This window comes from Dermacentor variabilis, chromosome 2, assembly GCF_050947875.1.
Source record: "Dermacentor variabilis isolate Ectoservices chromosome 2, ASM5094787v1, whole genome shotgun sequence".
Classification (NCBI taxonomy): Eukaryota; Metazoa; Arthropoda; class Arachnida; order Ixodida; family Ixodidae; genus Dermacentor; species Dermacentor variabilis.
In genome coordinates, this window is record NC_134569.1 from 201,218,791 (window position 1) to 201,236,889 (window position 18,099).

The 18,099-nt window shown below is 47.9% G+C and overlaps 1 protein-coding gene across 1 annotated transcript; it reads right to left on the minus strand.

The window, feature by feature from the left end:
* Positions 1-800: 800 nt before the first annotated feature.
* On the minus strand, positions 801-13,502 carry LOC142570629 (uncharacterized). Its single transcript, XM_075678991.1, has 4 exons — positions 13,470-13,502; positions 7,119-7,561; positions 5,499-6,451; positions 801-931 (listed from the first exon to the last, which is right to left on the minus strand). The coding sequence occupies exons 1-4, from the start codon at positions 13,500-13,502 to the stop codon at positions 801-803; spliced, it is 1,560 nt and encodes a 519-aa protein (XP_075535106.1).
* Positions 13,503-18,099: the final 4,597 nt, after the last annotated feature.

An 18,099-nucleotide genomic window follows, 5' to 3' on the forward strand; every position in this document is an offset into this window, starting at 1 on the left:
ACTTCCAAGTGCTGAAGGCCAAATTTCAAGGAGATTGCAACCAGTATCAGTCATACACGTCAATTAAAAAATATTCATACCTCCTTCTTAGCTGCAGTTCTTATTTAACAGGTATGGTTGGTAATCCACGATTTTAGTGAAGTAGCGCACTAGGAGAAAGACGTTCACACGAACATGAAAGATGAGGACATACACAATTATTTATAGCTAAGCAACCATTCCGCGTGGGAATGACTCAAACCACTCACTCAACTTCCGGTACCCTAACCCTCCCCCTGCCTGTGGGAAGTCGCTCTTTCAAGCACAGCCTTTGACGACCAGAGGAAACTGATCGACCGACCCAGCCAGATTGCCGCCGGAAGTTGGACCTTGGAGTAGGGGATCCACCCTCTGGGTATAAGTAACTAAACAATAAATAAGGTTTTTTTTACTGCTACTAAGTAACCACTGAATCGCACAAACACTTCGAGCTCTTCAGGTGGCTTTTCAAAGTTGACTTTCCCATTAGAACGATGTCAATGCTTTTTTGTTACATTACACTTCTCTCGATGAGGGTCAATAGTATTCGGCTTCACCATGCGACAATAAGCCCCGACGACTTCACCCAACAGCAGCGAGCAGACCCTGAACAAGCAATACATCTGAAGTTCTTCGAAGCGAAGACCGACTTTGTCCCAGGGATATTTAGGCGCGGCTTTTCTCCGTTTCCCCTGCGAAACTACGTCCATGTAAAGAAAAACTTCTCATCAGTCTGCGCCAACTACCTTCTCGTCGTGCCATCCGCACTGCGGCCAGAAGTTCTACGCGCCCTGCATGATGATCCGACTGCTGGGCAGCTCTGTTTCTCCCGCGCACTCTCCAGGATGCAGAAGAAGTATCACCGGCGGCGCCTCGCCGCCGACGTCGCTCAATACGCCAAGACCTTCCGACACTGTCAGCGACGCAATACACCATGCAACAAGACCAGCGCGATTACTGCACAGCCTATCGAACTTCCTCGCCAACAGTTGCAGCAGATTGAAATGGACTCACTGTGGCCCTTTCCGACGTCAACACCAGGAAATAAGTGGACCGTCGCGACGCCGAATAGCGGTGTACGTTCTAGAACCCAGGCGAGCACCCAACGATTACGCTGGAAAGTTCAATAAATCGTATAATTAGCCGACGCGTCGGATCCGCGCATCATATCTTCGACGATCGATGAGTGTACTCGTCACTATCGTTGTGCCGAGCGTTTCTTATTTTGCAGGGCACAGGTTCCCTAATTATTAGTTTCGTGACTTGCGTTGCGGCACTGCTGTTGTTCGCCGTCACTACTACGGCGAGGGCCTCGACTTTGGTGCCCTTCGTGCAATTAGGTAGCACGCAAGAGATTTACGGCCAGTTGCGTGCCTACTCCTCTACTGCAAAAAACTACCGTCTTCCAGTGCCTTCCAGTGTGAAGCCAGTGCATTTTTTGACACTGAATCGCACTGAGGTCGCTGGCGCTCGCTGGGAATCACTGGGATACTGGTGACACACACTACTCAAGACCTGGGTAACACTGGAGGAGACGCTGGTTTCACTGCTATGACGCTGGGGCGTACTGGTTCGTACTGCACACGCCATAGTGCTCGCCGCAGTTCGCTAGCTCATACTGGAAACTGCGCTGCTTTTACTTTCGTTTTTTGCATTTCCATTATGACTGACTTGAACGAAATTAAGCAAACGTCGATAACGCCTCACCTTTGGCAGTTTGCACGCAACCGATGAATAAGAGTTGTCGCCTTTGTCGAAGTGTTCTGGTGTCGACATGAAGCCCAGAAATCGTTCAGCAGCGTTCGAACGGACCCCAGGAAGCCTGCCGCTGATTGATATTATCGCACCGATAAAAAACATGACGCGATTCGTGCTCTTGGACTTTCCCTAGTGTACTACTAAATAATAGGTGAAGGGTTCTGAGGCTCAAATACAGACAATCTAGCGATACCACCGAGTCCGTCTACACGCTATCGGCCCGTCTGGGCTCAGGAATCAACAAGTCTAACAAGGATAAATCACCATAGTTCAGCTTTCGCATCTGCTGCTAAATAAACCATTTTTTCGTGCCTACAGTGTCAGTACAAGAAGCGATGACTGCCGATGTAACGTGTTATAAACATGCTCATATGTGCTGTTCCCGAATGCTGCCAGACGCACAGCCTACGGAGATATGTGAATATACGCAGACGTGTCGATTGCAAAGCATCATTGAACTAAGATAATGTTGCACATCCCTTGCGCGAAAAAAAAAAAACAGCTATGAACATCGGCAGTAACAGTCCATACAGGGTCCCGGATCGGTGGTTCATTTAGGACTTATGTCGAAGTTAAAATATAAATAGCCATAGAAAATCAATGTTGTGGCACTTCCAGCCATACTACTGAATACGGACAACTTTCTTCTTTCTGACACAGGGGCAAGCTTTAATTGCGGCGCGATAGCGCATCTACCATGTCTGTGCGAGACATGTCTGTATGAAACTGAAACTGTGCCTAGGTCTCAATATGGTAAGTTATTCACGACTTGTCATCTACTGGCGTGGCGTACTGATAGAAGAGTGTAAAGACTGCTCTTGCAGTTACGTAAGATTCTTGTTCGGCTTTTGCTGCTAGCGTTAACGTTGTGAAAAAAGTTGAAGTTTTCGGTTTGGACTATGGGCTAGAATGTCATCACAATACGCAGACATTCAATAGAAAGAAATATCTGCGCTATTTAAGCGTGCCTCTCTCACAGTATAGAGATAGCAAGGGAGAAGTTGGAAAATTTTAGTGTAGGCTGAATTCGTAGTGAGGGTGGAATTTGTCGATGTTCAGTCTTGCTGAAGTGTGCAACGTGTTCTTAGCTTCCCGTCTTATGTATGTGCTGCAAGTACTGCAGTGCTCACGACTTCGCCTGCAGGCACTGCATCGCGCATTTGCAACAATAATTTGGAGCTCGGGCTATGAATCGATGCGGCGCGACAACCTGTTCCTCCCCTTCGAACATGTTGGTCTAGGACTAGTCTATCTCTTCGTCAGGCAAATTTTTCTCGCCTGGTTTTCTTTCGAGACGGTGAACATCCGTTTTTGCGTGAAATGCTGCAACTGTGATTAGATCATTATCTTCCTAATATAATAGTTTCATAAAATGCCAAACATGTCCCACAGGCTAATTGGGGCATTCTCAAGGAGGTTGTTGACTCATTTCTTTTCTTGAAAGTTAGATTTAGTCTGGGAGTGCATTTTCACTGCAAGTCGAAAAGCAATTTCTGCGGCCCTGGTGGACTCAATTTTCCCAGATCCTTTGTATCGTGCACCTTATTTAAGTCGGCCTTATGAAGTTGTCATAGACGGGTCCGCAAAATGTGTATGCATTCTGCAGTAAAAACATTTTTCTTTAAATTGCATCCGGAAACACTCCGTGTTAAAACCTGGTTAAATTTGAGGGGCTGCTTTGTGCCGTGATCAACGAACTGTCGGCTGTGTCCACGTTTTGAGACCGTCTATCATTGTTTCATAAATTGTAGGGATGCCACAACTTTTTTTCGGTCTTCTCCAACGGACGCTTAGAAAGGAAATTGACAACGCTCCATAGTTAATTAGGTTTCTAGCGTTAAATTAAACGGTTATGGGCGGTCTTCGCTGCGACATGTTCATAGTACTTGGTTTATACAGCCTGTGGAGACGCACACTGTGTGATCGCCGTGGCGAAAGCCCGCGATCTACAAGATCCTTATTTCGCGAAAGTGCCGCTTATGTGCGAAGTGTGCACGCTGTGCAGGAACCACCGCCTAAATGTATGCACTTGTTGTTGGACACATGAGTGTGCGTTTTCCCGAGTTTCGAGTGTGTAGCTGTGTCCGCTCTGTAATATTTCTTCAGTATTGTTTTCCATGTAATAATAATAATAAAACGAGACTGTCGTGGGGAAGTGGTAAAGTATTGGGCCTGGGAACTGTAGGACGGAGTACCGAACCCTGGTGGTGGCATCATTATTTTTACTTTGTCCTCGTTTTTTTTTTCTCAGTTGAACTAAAACGCTCTTTGATGCTTTCCGTGTTTAAATAAATGTATACGGTAGCCAGGCACCGCGCAGTTCTCGCTCTACGGCGGCTTTTCGCACCAGTGCCCAGCGCCTCCCAGAATGCAGCACCTGCCCATCGCCTTAGCATCCAGCATGGCAACCGGATATTGGGCTTTGCAATAGGGTCCGAAAGGCACTAGGTAACGCCCGCGGCTGGAAGTGTGCAGAACATTCGCCTCCATATGAGCGGCGCTGACTCAACAGTTCAATCAAATTCAGCTGATAAGTCAGCGGTGTCCCTCGTCCACTCATTTACTGTCGTGCTAAGTTGTGTTACCCACACCCATCGATGTGCCCAGCAAAAGACCGTGTTAACACACGAAGGGGCTACATCTACGACACATACGCAAATTCATTCAAGGAAATGGACGGGAGGATGGCACCGCGGTAAATGGTAATTGCTAATGCAACGCACACGTAACGGGAACGACCGTGCGTACGGCTTCCACGTCCTCCAAGTTCTCTTTTAGACCATCCTCGTTTTCCTTTGCCTTATTCTACATTTCAATAGAACAATCAGTCGGCCGTGTACCTTCTCTGGCTTCATTGTCTGTTTGCTTATGTAGGCGCGAAAATAAAGAGGGACAGCAACGACGAGCGGTCGTCCTGCATTTCTTTATTTCTATATGTGTATTGCTTCTTCCATGTGCAGCAATCCTCCACTGGTTAACGCAAGAAGTACTACTACGAAAGACACATGCCCACGCAGAAAACCTAGAGCTATTAATTGCAGTCGCAGTAAATTACGCACAAGCGCTTTTCCGACTAAGTATAATACAACAACTACTACACAAATATTACACAAGACACATATGTGTATACCTGCAGCACTTAGGAGCACGATCGGAGATCGTTGTTCGAAACACGCGTTCAGTTTGCGTCCAATTTCGCCTCACGCGATTGGCTAGATCGCGCCCCAAGTTGCGTCTTGCGTTAGCGAACGGACCAGCTGACATACGGCAACCGTTCTTCCTAGAGGGCAAGTGAAAAGAGGCGTTCACTTGACCTCGAGGAAGAATGGTTTCCATATGTAAGCGACAAATGTCGTGCTATTCGTCTGCATTTGCATTTCCTACGACATTAAGGGTAAGTTGACAAGAACTTTACTGCGACGTCAATGCACCTAAAAAAAAAAAAGTCGTAGGCTGCTCAGCTTCTCTCGGTGACAGGCGAGATTCCAAACTCCGTCACGCGCTCGCATTATAAATTAAGAATTCGTACAAATGCACAATTTTCTCTCATTATTCTTATTTATTCCAGTTTTTATGCTCTGATACCGCCATTAATTTACTCGTTGACTAATTTCTTCGTTCGTTCGTTTGTGTTCTCGCGTGATTTCATGTTTCTTTGTTTCCAAGATGCAACAGCCACCTCCCTATAGACAGGAGCACGGAAACGAACATTGTGCACTCACCCCGGGTGAAGACGGCCGCCATAGCCCGGTGACCCCTGCAGTTGACCACACCGAGGACGAGGCTCCTCGGCAGGCGCTTGAAGGCGTGCACGGTGACGACGGCGCGTTCCACCGACACCAAGTTGGCGGCGCGCACTCGCACGCGCTGGAGACCCGCCTCGCCGAAGCGAAGCGAGGCATTGCGAGCGCCGCGCCCGGAATGCGGAGGTCGCACCGGCGTCCACTGCTGTCCCGGCACCCGGTACGCGACCGTCGCGTTCGTGCCCTCTTCCAGAGTCACCCCGATCACAAACCGCGCTCCCACCTTCGCAACCCACCGAGGCCCACGAGCCCACACTCGCAGACCTTTCACCCTGTCCTGTGCAATCACAGGGACAGTCAGGCTTGCTCCGTGCCGCTGGCCCAGGTCATTCAAGGCTTCCGCGGTCACTGAATACGCGCCGGCAACGGGAAAGAGGAACCACGCCACGCACGTATTTGCGGCGTCTCGCAGTCCTTCCGCAGGCGCCACGACGAGACAGGAGCCACACGCCGGGAGGACGTGCCACGAGCAGCGAACGTCGGTGCCTGCTGCGTACGTAGCCAGGAGCGTCACGTTGCTTCCGGTCGCCAGGACGAAAGGTTGGCGGCCACCGCCAACGTCGGGGGCGCTCAAGTTCACTCGCAGTCCTCGAATTTCGTCCAGCGCGCTGACTGTCTTCATCACCGTGGCTGCGCTGAGCGGGTTCTGCAGCGTCACCGCGATGCGGTACGTCCCGGGTTCCTGGAAGACATACGCCATCTCGTGACCGGCACCCCCCGTAGAGTTGAAGAGCAGGACCGACTCTCGGCTGCCGCACGTCGCTGAAGCCGTGTCGTCATTTTCGAGCCGGCAGCCCTTCGCGACCACTCTGCTGACGGCGTATGAAACGGTGTAACCGACGGGTAGCCGAGTTTCCTCCCGGAGGCCGCACCTGGTGACATGAAGAAATGGTGAGCGTGTGCATTTGGGGCTAGCTAGGCTTCCACAGTGCAGGCAGTTGACGCAACAAACTCGCTAACTAATTTTAGTGCGATTAGAGTTCCCTACGAACGCATGCTGCAATTACTAGAACGTGGGTTGCCTCTACAGAAAAGGTGTATTCAGAGTACTGTTAAAAAGCACGCTGTAATTGAAGTGATATAGTACATGGCATGTTAAACAATTACGTATCGTGGGCTTTTTGCCATTGTCTTTCTGTGGCTGCACTCTTAATCGGGTTCCACGTAAGTTACACTCAGCAAGTGGAACATATTTTGCAAATATGTTCCACATCGTGGAACGGAGTACACCTTCACACATCAGCGTAGCAGGCAACGAGGCCACTGACAGTCTTGCGCGCCAAGAGTCATCATTCGCACCAACGAAGGCGGCTCTCCAGGACGTTACGGATCTATTACGGCATGCATCCCCTCGCACATAAATTACACTGGAGTATCAAAGCGCGACGTACTGCTGCGTATCAGATTGATACGCTATCTTGTGAAAAACAGCGTGTTTATCCCCGTATACAGTGCATGACCAGCTGACCCCAACTGCAGCTTTGCATAGTGCACTTCATAGACTACCGGCCAGAGGCATTGCGCTTTCTGCAGGCTCACCTGATATTCGTGCGCGTTGGAACCATATCTGGAGGTAGGACCAGCAAGCCGCGGAGCCAAACGTCTTGTACCGACGTGAGATTGCGGTAGACGCCGATAGAGTCCTTGTGCGCCGCGACCCACGAAGCATTGTGGCCGCTGAACCAAGCGGCCACCATGGGTCTGAAGATGCCCTCCCTTAGGTAGGTGTACGTCACACCGGCAGTCCAGCAGTATGGTTCGACGCGAGCCGGGCGCAACCGCAGCGGCTTCGTCTGCTGCTCGTCGTCGCCGAAGTAGACGTCCATCACGAGGTCTCCGATGTGGCCGTCAGCCTGGTGTCCAGGAGCGGCCACAGATACGAAGAGCGTAACCATGGCCGCCGCCAGGGGCAGTGTAGTCGGAGTGAGCAGCGCTGTGCGGATCGTTGGCGCTGGAAGGAGGTTGACTCCGCTCCATTGTGCCTGCGTGTTTTCACGGAAAGGGCTATGAAAATCACGACACGTGCTTTTGAACTGTTGTTCGCGGAATGGCTCACACGCATTACGTAAGTACGGCGTAAAGATTAATGTGTCGAAAACTACAAAGGTTCAATAACCTGGCGATGAAAAAGGAGTTCGTGCTTTGTACGTAGGCTGATGGAGCAGTGCAGAAGGGCATTAATTTAGGCCAAGTATGCATAGGAGCCTCGGATAATGAGGAGGACATCTGCAGACGAATGAAAATGAGTAGCAGAACTTGCAGCAGGCCCTCCAAGTCCCAAACTGCAGCACATCAATAATTTGGGACGAAACAGGATAAGATCGGAGGTACAACGAAGAAACTTCAAAAGAAACTAAGGACCACGCAATGTTTGATGGAGCGGAAAATGACAAGTACAAGGGTAACATCAAAATGCAGGAAAATGGCAGCACATATATATATATATATATATATATATATATATATATATATATATATATATATATATATATATATATATATATATATATATATATATATATATATATATATATATAAGAAAGGAAAGTAAGGGGTAAAAGATGTACGGTTTCCTTCCCTGCACTAAGACAAGCGGATAATGGGTGAAAAGGGGGAAATATGGTAAAACAGAAAGCTCTAGTTGCGCGCGCACTTTGAGGTGACGCGTCTATATCAAAGGTTGGAGATACCTGCCGACTTCAAGCACGGTAGTAAGACCTTCGTTGTTCTCTGTGCCAGCGACGTACATGACCGTGGTCTAAGGTTCTTGGCTTCAGAAAACTGCCTTGATTCTTACGGAATTAATGCTGGCCGGAGAAGACGGCGCTGGACATTATAACCGAAACAAAAGCACAGGATTTGTTCAGTAGTTTATCTTGTCCCTCAGGAGTTGCTCGTAGCTGTGTCAGCCATTGCAATGCGGAACGATTAGGCGTTCGTGAACGCCATCCCGATCCAGAGGCGGCATAACAACGTTGCATATAGATTAGAAAACAAGGCAGCGAAGCTAATATTTTGGTACACATTAAGAGGAACGAGCTTACATGGGCTGCTCTTGTAATGCGTCAATCGCATAGGCGATCATTCGCGTCACTACATGAAGGACGTGAATGTCAAGGTATAGGGGTAGCGCAATCGGTAAGCCAGAGAATTAAATGGTGTAATAAGATTAGGGCATTTGCCGGCATACAATGGAGTCTCCCAACGCAAGACCGGGAAAACGGAACCCCCCCCCCCCCCATTTTTATCAGAAACCTTGTTCTTACAGTGGACATGAAATAGGCTGATAATGTTAAGCGCATTAAATGGGACAGCCTAGGGAACAATGGAACGGGAAGGGAGAAAAAAGTGTTATATCAGAGACGACAATTCCTGGCGGTAAAACAACAGCGAAAGGAGGAGTCGTCTTCTTCAAAGCAATGTATTCAGTAGAATAGCGAAACTTACATATAGCAGGTCGCATTCTCGGAGTGATGTTGTCCTACGACCTGTTTCCGATTTTCCTTTTTTGATTTTACTGCATGTATTCACTGGAACTTCATAAAATCTTTAAGGTAATTGGTGACCATCAAAGCGATCTACCTCGCCACTGGGTGACCTCATTATTGCATGTGAAATTCCTACCAGGCATAACGTTCGACTTTCTTAGTCGATGGGGTAAGTCCTGTTCAGAAAAAGTTCGACGCGGTACAAATCTAAACTTTGCAAAACGCACGGGACATTAGCGAACACTACTTTCGCAACTTATTTCAGGTCACAAAGGATGTGCGCAAGTGAATTACTTTTATTCTATTGTTGATATTAAAAATGCTGCCAACTTCTGTCGCCGGATTTTTAACAACATTTGATTGTTAAATGCATATGCACGAATGAGTGGAGCAAGTATGCAAATAAAGAACACGTACACAACGTGACACGCACAATAACGAGCATTTAACGCCCACTTGCCTGAATCGATGGTCAAGATAGCGGACACGACGAGACATTGGGTACAGTGTGCACCTCAATGAAGAGTATAAAAACAACACGCGATTGAATAAAACGACGCAACATGCAAAACAAAAATGAATCAGAAATGTAAGGAATCATTGGGACACTGCCACAGTGAAGACAGTGAAGCCACTCATGCTAGACGATACTGGATAGTGCGTATACATGAATAAATTAATGAAATGAAAAAGCGAATCAGAAGCTCAATATAAAAACGGATAAACAGAATAACAGTACGCGTCAATAACAAGGTACAATGTACCTTAAGGTACCTTAAGACAAGTACTAAACCTGTGAGCGCCCATTGCGCTGGAGCTCTAGTTTCATTCCACAGCCCAACCGCATTTCGCAGATGCAGTAAAGTGAATCGCCCAGCTGTTAAAGAGTTCTTACGCTCAATACATCTGATACTTAAAACAAAGCTGTCTGTTTGGAGCAAACTACAATTTGCATGTTCAAGTACACTGCACACCAATGCCGAGGATTAGGGCAGTGAGTGCTACATTGCCGAAATTTCCCAGCGCAATAGACTTACACAAGCTGTGAGTATCCGCTGTTTTTTTTTTTTTCGCTTTTATTCTGTGTCTGTCCAGTTGGAAAACATTGGTAAAGCTTCAAAAGTCGAAATGCTATTACTAGAGAGCCGCTGAACAAATATGAATAAATTTTGTTGCATTTAAGAAAACGTATAAATTCTATCGACTGATACACGCAGTTTCGTTTTGTTTGTGGCCTGAAATATTTAACGGAAGTACCAGGAAGCTGAATTCCCCCCAAAAAATAATACCAAGAGCAAGACAAACGTAACATTAAATTTGAAACTTATCATTTCTGTACCAAAAGAAGATGCAGAATTGTGTGAATCGTAGCTCTTAGATCGTCTACAGCGATTAAAGAAAGAAACAAACAACAACTCGCATGTTAGAGCACACGTGAAGCGAAGCTCTAGTGAAGCAGTAATTTCTTTGATTACAGACTAACAGCGCTGCGTACTGTTTACTTTGACCCTATGCAACGTGTAATCTCCTGAAATGTTTATGCCTGCCAACCACAAAGGCGACAACTTTATTCTCAGGCGAGTTTTTTTTTAAAATATATTTACTGCACGGAAGGGCTAACAAGCTATGCCAGAATTCAAACTCCAATTAAGGCGGTTGCATAGTATGAGACGCACACGTCGCGACGTGGCAAGTACGAAGGCGCTGCACGACATTTTTGGAGGGAAGAATGGTGATGACAGGTGTGTGCACAGAAAAGTACAACACGTATCAAGCAACATTAAAGGGATTCGTACCTCTTCTGCCACTATGGCACCTCCTGCCCATCCTGGAGGACTGGCCAAGGATGGGCACACACTTAGTGGCACATATCGAATGGCTTAATCAAAGAAAGTAAAAAGCATAAGTTAAATGTTATCCACTGTTTCGTTAAGAGGTCGGCGTTTTCTAGGGATATCTGCAAAACGACATTATTTGTTCATGTTGCACTTAAAAAATACAGGGTGTCCAAACCATGTTGCGCCAAGATTTCAAAATAGATACTCAAATTATTTATACTCAGATACTCAGAATTGCCGCGCGAGTGGCTGCTTGTGGCACTTCGCGCGTATTCGCAGGCATCTTTCACGCTGAGAAAAACACTTTTATGTAGCACGTATTGAGGAACAGAAAGCTACATCGAGAGTTTTCCATGTCGCCCTACAACTTTCTCATCGATACTTTCATATAATTATAATATTTGAGAAGGTGATTAATTAATTAAGACTAATCACGTAACGGTGGAATGGAAAAAAAATTATCTGAGCATATCCAAGCGACGGCAAACATCACCACTTTGGTTCTGTACAGCTACGTGGCATTCGCATATCTTTAAATCTCGGTGCACGATAGTTGGGACACCCTGTATATTTCTCTAACGCCAGACAGGGACGTGCGTCAACTTCTGCGGCTTTGCCGGTTAGCAGGCAATGACTATATAAGGTCGCTCGTTGGCACTTATATTAGCGCACGCATATCCTCCCTGAATCTATTCACAAATATTTGCCTAGATACTGACCGACCCAACAGCGCCGCCAGACAAGGGAGGACAGGCAAAGGAAGGTTCCCTCTAACAATAGTGAAAGCTCAAGTGAAAACATTACACTGTTTACGCAGGTCTTCCCAACACCTTTGATCGACAGGTAAGACGCGCACCGGGTAGGCACATCCAAAAGGCACCAACCACCACAGGGCGTCAAAAAAACAACTTGTGAAAGCACATGCATCAGCATGCCGGAGCATTCGTCTCACAGGTTCCAGTGCGTGGCCTACCTTCCGCTCAGCGGCACGTGAGGATTTGAAGGCGCGACGTTTCAGAGAAAAAAGCTACGATCGACTCAGCGAACTATGACATTTATTCCCGACCGCGTTAACGCATAGCTAGCTACACAAAGCGCTCGAGGACGCTCCGGGAGCGCACGGAGAAATATACGGTAAGAAGAGTTAAGGAAACAAGAGGCAAGAGAAACGAGTGGGAGACAGGCGAAGCAGTACAGCGTAGGAGCTTACGTCCCTGGCAGCAAAACAGCGCCCTTCGCTCGGCCGCCAGTCGTTTTTTTCCTTTCGCTATTCGACGTCCAGACTGAGCCGTGTTTGCGCAGCTCTGTCCGGCTAGAGAGGCGCGCGCCTCGCTCTCCGCCCCGCAGTCCGCAATAATTCATCAGGGAACACGCGCCGAACGCAAACAAGAAACCATCTCCCGAGTGAGGTCCGACGCACACCGCAACACAGGCTCCGTCCTTCTTGGTTTTTCTCGCGCGCCTTGCAGGGGGCATAAGAAAAACAATCCAGGCGGGAGTGAATGAAGTAAAACAAGCGAGGGAACGGGTGGGAACAATAACACGGCTGGAAACAAGAAGCGAGTGGCAAAAGCGAATGCATGTGCCAAAAGTACATACGCGCAAAAGACACGCAAGAGAGAAAGGCGGAGGGAACTCCGAGCCGTACGCGATGCACCGCCGCTTACGCCTAATGCGGGCGCTGGAACGCAAGCCACTGCGGGCGAGGGGGTGTCCCACACTCTGCCTCTGTATGTATTCGCCGAGAGTGAACGCCGCGAGCAGGAATGGTGGCCGAGGGAGGACGTGAACGAGGGAAGGGGTGCGTATTTTATTCCGAATGAGATAAGATGCCACACTTCTCCTCCCCTGACACGTCCAAGTGAGCGTGGCGACGTCAGCAAGAGCCGGAGTGGGGTTACGACCCCCCGGGTCAGCCTCTTCTGCACTTGGGGACAGAGAAAAGCTCGGACGGGCGGCGGGGGAATGGAGAGGGGGGAGTAGGTGCGGGAGGAAAGAGGTTGACACGCGCGGTTGCAACGCGATGCTCGCCGCTGGTTCTTCACAGCTCGGCTATCTTTCTCCCACTCTTTGGATCCTCTCTCCCTCTTGCTGAACCACCGCTCTCCTCTTCCCCATAGCTGCGCCGTACTTTTCGCGCCGGAGAAGTCATCGCTGCCTCGCTCTCGCCGGCATTCGGCGCATGTTTTCACCGGTGCAGAATGCGAGACAACGAGATGCGGGTATGCATGTATGCATGGAGGGGGTCGTCAGCCGGCTGCCGGTGCCAGATGCGAAGCGAGAGCGCCCGTTGTGGCTAGAAATGGAGCCCCCCCTCTTATATCATATATATATATATATATATATATATATATATATATATATATATATATATATATATATATATATATATATATGCGCTCGGGATATACGTCCGTGCGAACCTTTCTGCACGAAATGTTCGTCGCCTCTCCTCCTTCTTTCATTTGCACTCTCTCCTCGTTCCTCCCCGCCCTATTTCCTCTTTGCAGTAAAAGTACAACAGGAACGCGCCCCGTTATCTCCCCGCACGCGGAAGCACTCACGACAGGGATGGCGCCAGCATTTTTCCAGGCCATGTGCCGGCGGTGCCAACCAGTGCCCGAAAAAAAAAAATGCGTTGCGACAAAGGAGTGGGAAGACCGCTTGCTGCAATTCGGTATTCCTTTCAAGTCAGGAGGTAATTATTTCCTTCGGGGCCATAGCGTCGCGCTTCACCAACAGGAACGTCTGCACGACTATTGGCGAGTGCTTCCGCGACGTAAAAGAGAAAGGAAAGTATTAACACGCCATTTTCCTGAAATTAGGACTGAATTCTCCTCAAAAATCCCCACGGTATAGGAGATAATTTCGATACCTTCAAATTTGGTTCTCTTCCTCAACATTTTCCCATTTAATTGAAACATTTCTTCTTCAAGAATTTCTCTCCCTGTTCCCCTGTTTTGTCGCAGGCCAATTTCTCGTTGTGTGGAAGTGTCATCACTCTAAAACCGAGCAAGAAAAACGGAAACTGGACCAGCAGGAGACATGATTGCACTTTGTGGAGGAAAGACGGTCGCACTACGGCTCACATTATTATTATTATTATTATTATTATTATTATTATTATGATTATTATTATTATTATTATTATTAACATTGATACCCTTTAATACAGGAAACGTAAATAACGTAGTAGGAGACAGGCTGGTTATACGTATTTTGAAGAAATGCACAACCCCCTGCAGTCAACACATATAATGTTCAGTGAATCGGGCAAGCAACCGCGCAGCAAGTCTAAGCAGCGCTATTTGTAAAGAAGCCAGTCGAGCTACGACCTAAAAAAAGGAGTTTAGGTGCAACAAAAAAAGAAGAAAAAAAAACAGTCAGACCAATTTCCGCGTCATTGCGCACAATACAGCAAGCTACGTTTCTGTGCGTACGTTGATATACACCTGCCTTTGGGATTTTTTTTCTCCCCCTAATCCTCACCACATTGTTTTTTCTGCACCATTATATTACGATTGCCTGTTGTCACGAAACTGCGTGCCTTCTGACGAGAGAAGTGTACACGGCGTGTCTACATAAACACAGCGCCGCGTTATCAGGTATGATATATGTGTGCAAATGGAAGAAAAAATGAAAAAAAAAATGCGACTCGCTGTTGCTGCCATAGTACTGCGGCAGTGACTGGCTGTGCGACTCGAAATGTGGTGTCGCCGTGGACTGAGTGCTACGACGACATTATATATATAAAAAAAAAAAAGGACGCTCAGCGTGATGTTGAAAGCCTACTCCACAGCAGACTCAATAGACTTAACGGGTTCATTAAGCAACCCCATGCACAGGAGATCAGCGCCTGGGTATTACTTCAACACCCAGTGGTAAATTATTGCATTTCTTGCCCCAGTGACAAATCTTTCTTTACGCTTGCCACCAGGAACAGCCATCGTAAACGTCGGCACACTTCTAGTCGTCACTAGAAAGCATCGCCGACGCGAAGTTTCATTATGTTTCGTTCTCGTTCCATCACTTTCACCTGCGGGAACGGTCCCATCCGCTGCGGTGGCTCGGACGGTGGATGGCGTTCTGTTGCTGAGCACGAGGATGCAGGTTCGAGCACCGGATACGGCGGCCGCGATGTCGAGAAAAAAAAATTCAATCAAACAGAAAGGTTCCTGAAGCAGAAGTCCAGAATGCACACACCTAGACATGCGCGGCGCGGATTCTATCGAAACGAATGATCAAGCACACCTTAAAGGCGAATCTTTTTTAGCGAAACCTCCCGGACTTCACTGACTGCTTCTGTTGTTGGGCGCTGCGGATGCTTTCTTGCGGAATACATCATACCTGGGACAGCACTCGACGATGCAAAGAATCGGTTTCAGTACAAATGTGCCGGTGGAAAGCTCTGCTCTGTACGCAACTGCAGGCCTACGCAGACCCAACGAACATTTTGCAATCTATGTGAAGCGACGCCTTCGAGAAGCGGTTAAAGAAACGGTGTGCGGCTGAAGTTGAAAAAGGAGGTACCAGCGAAACACAAAGGACGCGCACACAAGAAAAAGACGTTAGACACGGACGCGTCTAGCCTTTTCCTTGTGTGCGCGTCCTTTGTGCTTCGCTGCTGGTGGTGGTGGTGATAAACTTTATTAAAAGGGGGAATGGTAAAGGGGGACGTGGTTGAGGGATCGGGCTCAAGTAAGGCCCTGGGCCTGCTTGGCCTTATCCGCCCAGTCCACCAGTTCAAGCTGTCGGTCGACGTCCCCGGAACTGAGCCAGGCTCTCCAGTCAGCCTCGCTGCTGACGGGGGGATGCTTCGCTGGTACCCTCTCTTTTCAAGTTCGTAATGCACCAACTGGCCCACGAGCTTGCAGGTATGCAGATGTTTGTTTTCTCAAGCCCGTTCTGCCGCAACAGAGGTTACGTGCCTGCCCGGTCTATCAGTGTGAGCCGAGTTTACTATAACACACATTACAGGGCCGGCCCACCTTACTCGGTAAGAAGCCGACCGAGTACACGCACGAGCTACATCACGAAAAAAAAAAAAGAAAAGGCGTGGAAAGCTTTGCTTCGATAAATTAATTCTGGGCTTAAAGGTGCGTATGTGTTGCGCTGGGCAAATTTAGGCACCGTTTCTCGTTTCACTGTATTATTCCGTAGAGAAGGTAACCGGCACATCTTTAAGTTAGGCACTAAGCTTGTGCGAATATTGGATATTTTCGAATATTCCATCAATCATTATGCTGTTAGATATCTGTTTCGGTTAAATTTTGATGTTTTCAACTTCGAATTCTCAATATTCAAAATTAAGGTATGGAAGTGTTCGAAATGAAAGAGTATAGGTATTTTCCCGCTTACAAGCCTCACGCCCGATTGCAACACCGCCCAAAAAAAAAAAAAAAAAGTCCGCGCCTATAACCGTTTAAATAACTGCATACAAAGCTCAAGTCTTTGTAAAATTAGTTGCTATTCGCGGATACGGGAATGGGCCACATCGTATCTCCGGCCAGCGGCTCTGTTCCCCACCACTTCGGCGAGGCTGATGGCGGAAAACATGAGCTAAAGATGGTTTCAGGGCAGCGTGATCAGCGCTGGCCTGAAACCACACCTCAAGGCGAAATTCGAATATAACGCGCACGTCAATTTTACCGTCAAGTAGTAAACATGTTTGCTGCGTGTTCTACGCGCAAAAATACGGCAAACGTTAAGACGTGTATAATCCACACCTTCGGCCTTCCGCAGCTAGTCGCATCGCACAAAGACGAGGCAAAGAGAAATTCGTTTACAGTCGCTTCCAGAGAGCGCTGCGACCACAATGAGTACATCGGCGTCAACGCGGCAAAATCAGTAATTTGGTGGCCGACTCCCGGCGAAACAGCACTGGTTAGTCCTAGCAGCGAAGGCAGGCGCGGCGGCAGACGTCAGACAAGCACAGGGATTTCGTCGCCCTCGGACCCCAAATCATGCGCACAGGCTCGACTGAGCAGCGGAAAAGTGGCGAGACTGACTACCATGCTCGTCTGTGCCATTATTCAAAATTGTTTATTACATGCGCCTCGGGGCAAATCCCCCCGAAAGAATAGCGAGGGAAAGTACACGATCTAGAAAATGTCATTGTCAATCCGAACGGAATGTGATGAGTAATGTCGGAAAAGTCAACAAAATGCAAAGCAACACACGCGTTAGCCGTATAGTGAAGAAAAGAAAGTTAACGACAGACCCAACGCACTTGTTTGATTGAGTGATTGAGTGTTTAAGTGATATACAATGCAGTGTAGTTCCATTCGAACTGTTCGCGTTTGAATTTATGACGGAGTATAGCCTCGGCAAAACAGAATAACGGTCGAGTTCGTATAGGTTGACCATATTTAACGTAGATTTAACAATAACTCTAGCGCGAAAATAGAGGGCTTAAGCAGGCGGGGCCACATGCGATCGATATTGTTACGAGTGAATATTTATTAGGAAACAGCCAGCTTAAATGAGACCCTGAACGAACGTGCACGAGCGGCACAAGATACAAGAAAACCTTTTTTTTCTTTTTTCAGAAGAACCCAGAGGTGAACAAAACTACGAACGATGTCATTTGCGGCCGAGACACGAAATGCCAGCCAGGTTTGGGTGTACAGAGGAATGGCACACACACAGACGTGTCCGGTAATTTGTCAATAGCCTCAGCTTGCATTGAACAATCGCGCGCACACGAGGATGACCGACTCATTCACCGCACGTGGGTGTCGCACGTGTCAAACGACAAGTGAAAATTTAAGAGCCCCACGCCAAGTGTGCCTCAGACCTCACCAATGCTCAGCGGGGCAAAGCGAAAGCAAGCCAACATGCCCGAGAAGGACCGCTACTCGCACGCATGGTGACGGGAGACTAGCCGTTCGCCAGGTCGACAGGCAGCGACATCTCTGTACAGCGGCCGCAACCAGACCTCGGGAGTAACAGCCAGCTGATGGTGGGAATATTTGAAACGGACACGCAGTAGTAGGAGAACTACAGCGGTGAATCGAAACCTACCTAAGAATTTCGGGGATCAATTAATGAAGCTTTGCGTTCATAAGTGCTGTTTGCCATTAGCCGAAAGCCGTCACTAATATTATGTCGAAAAGCACGATTGGCTGCAATCTGTTCTAGCGTAAGAACTCTCACGTCAACATCTACACTGTCCTGTTATATATGGGTTACAGC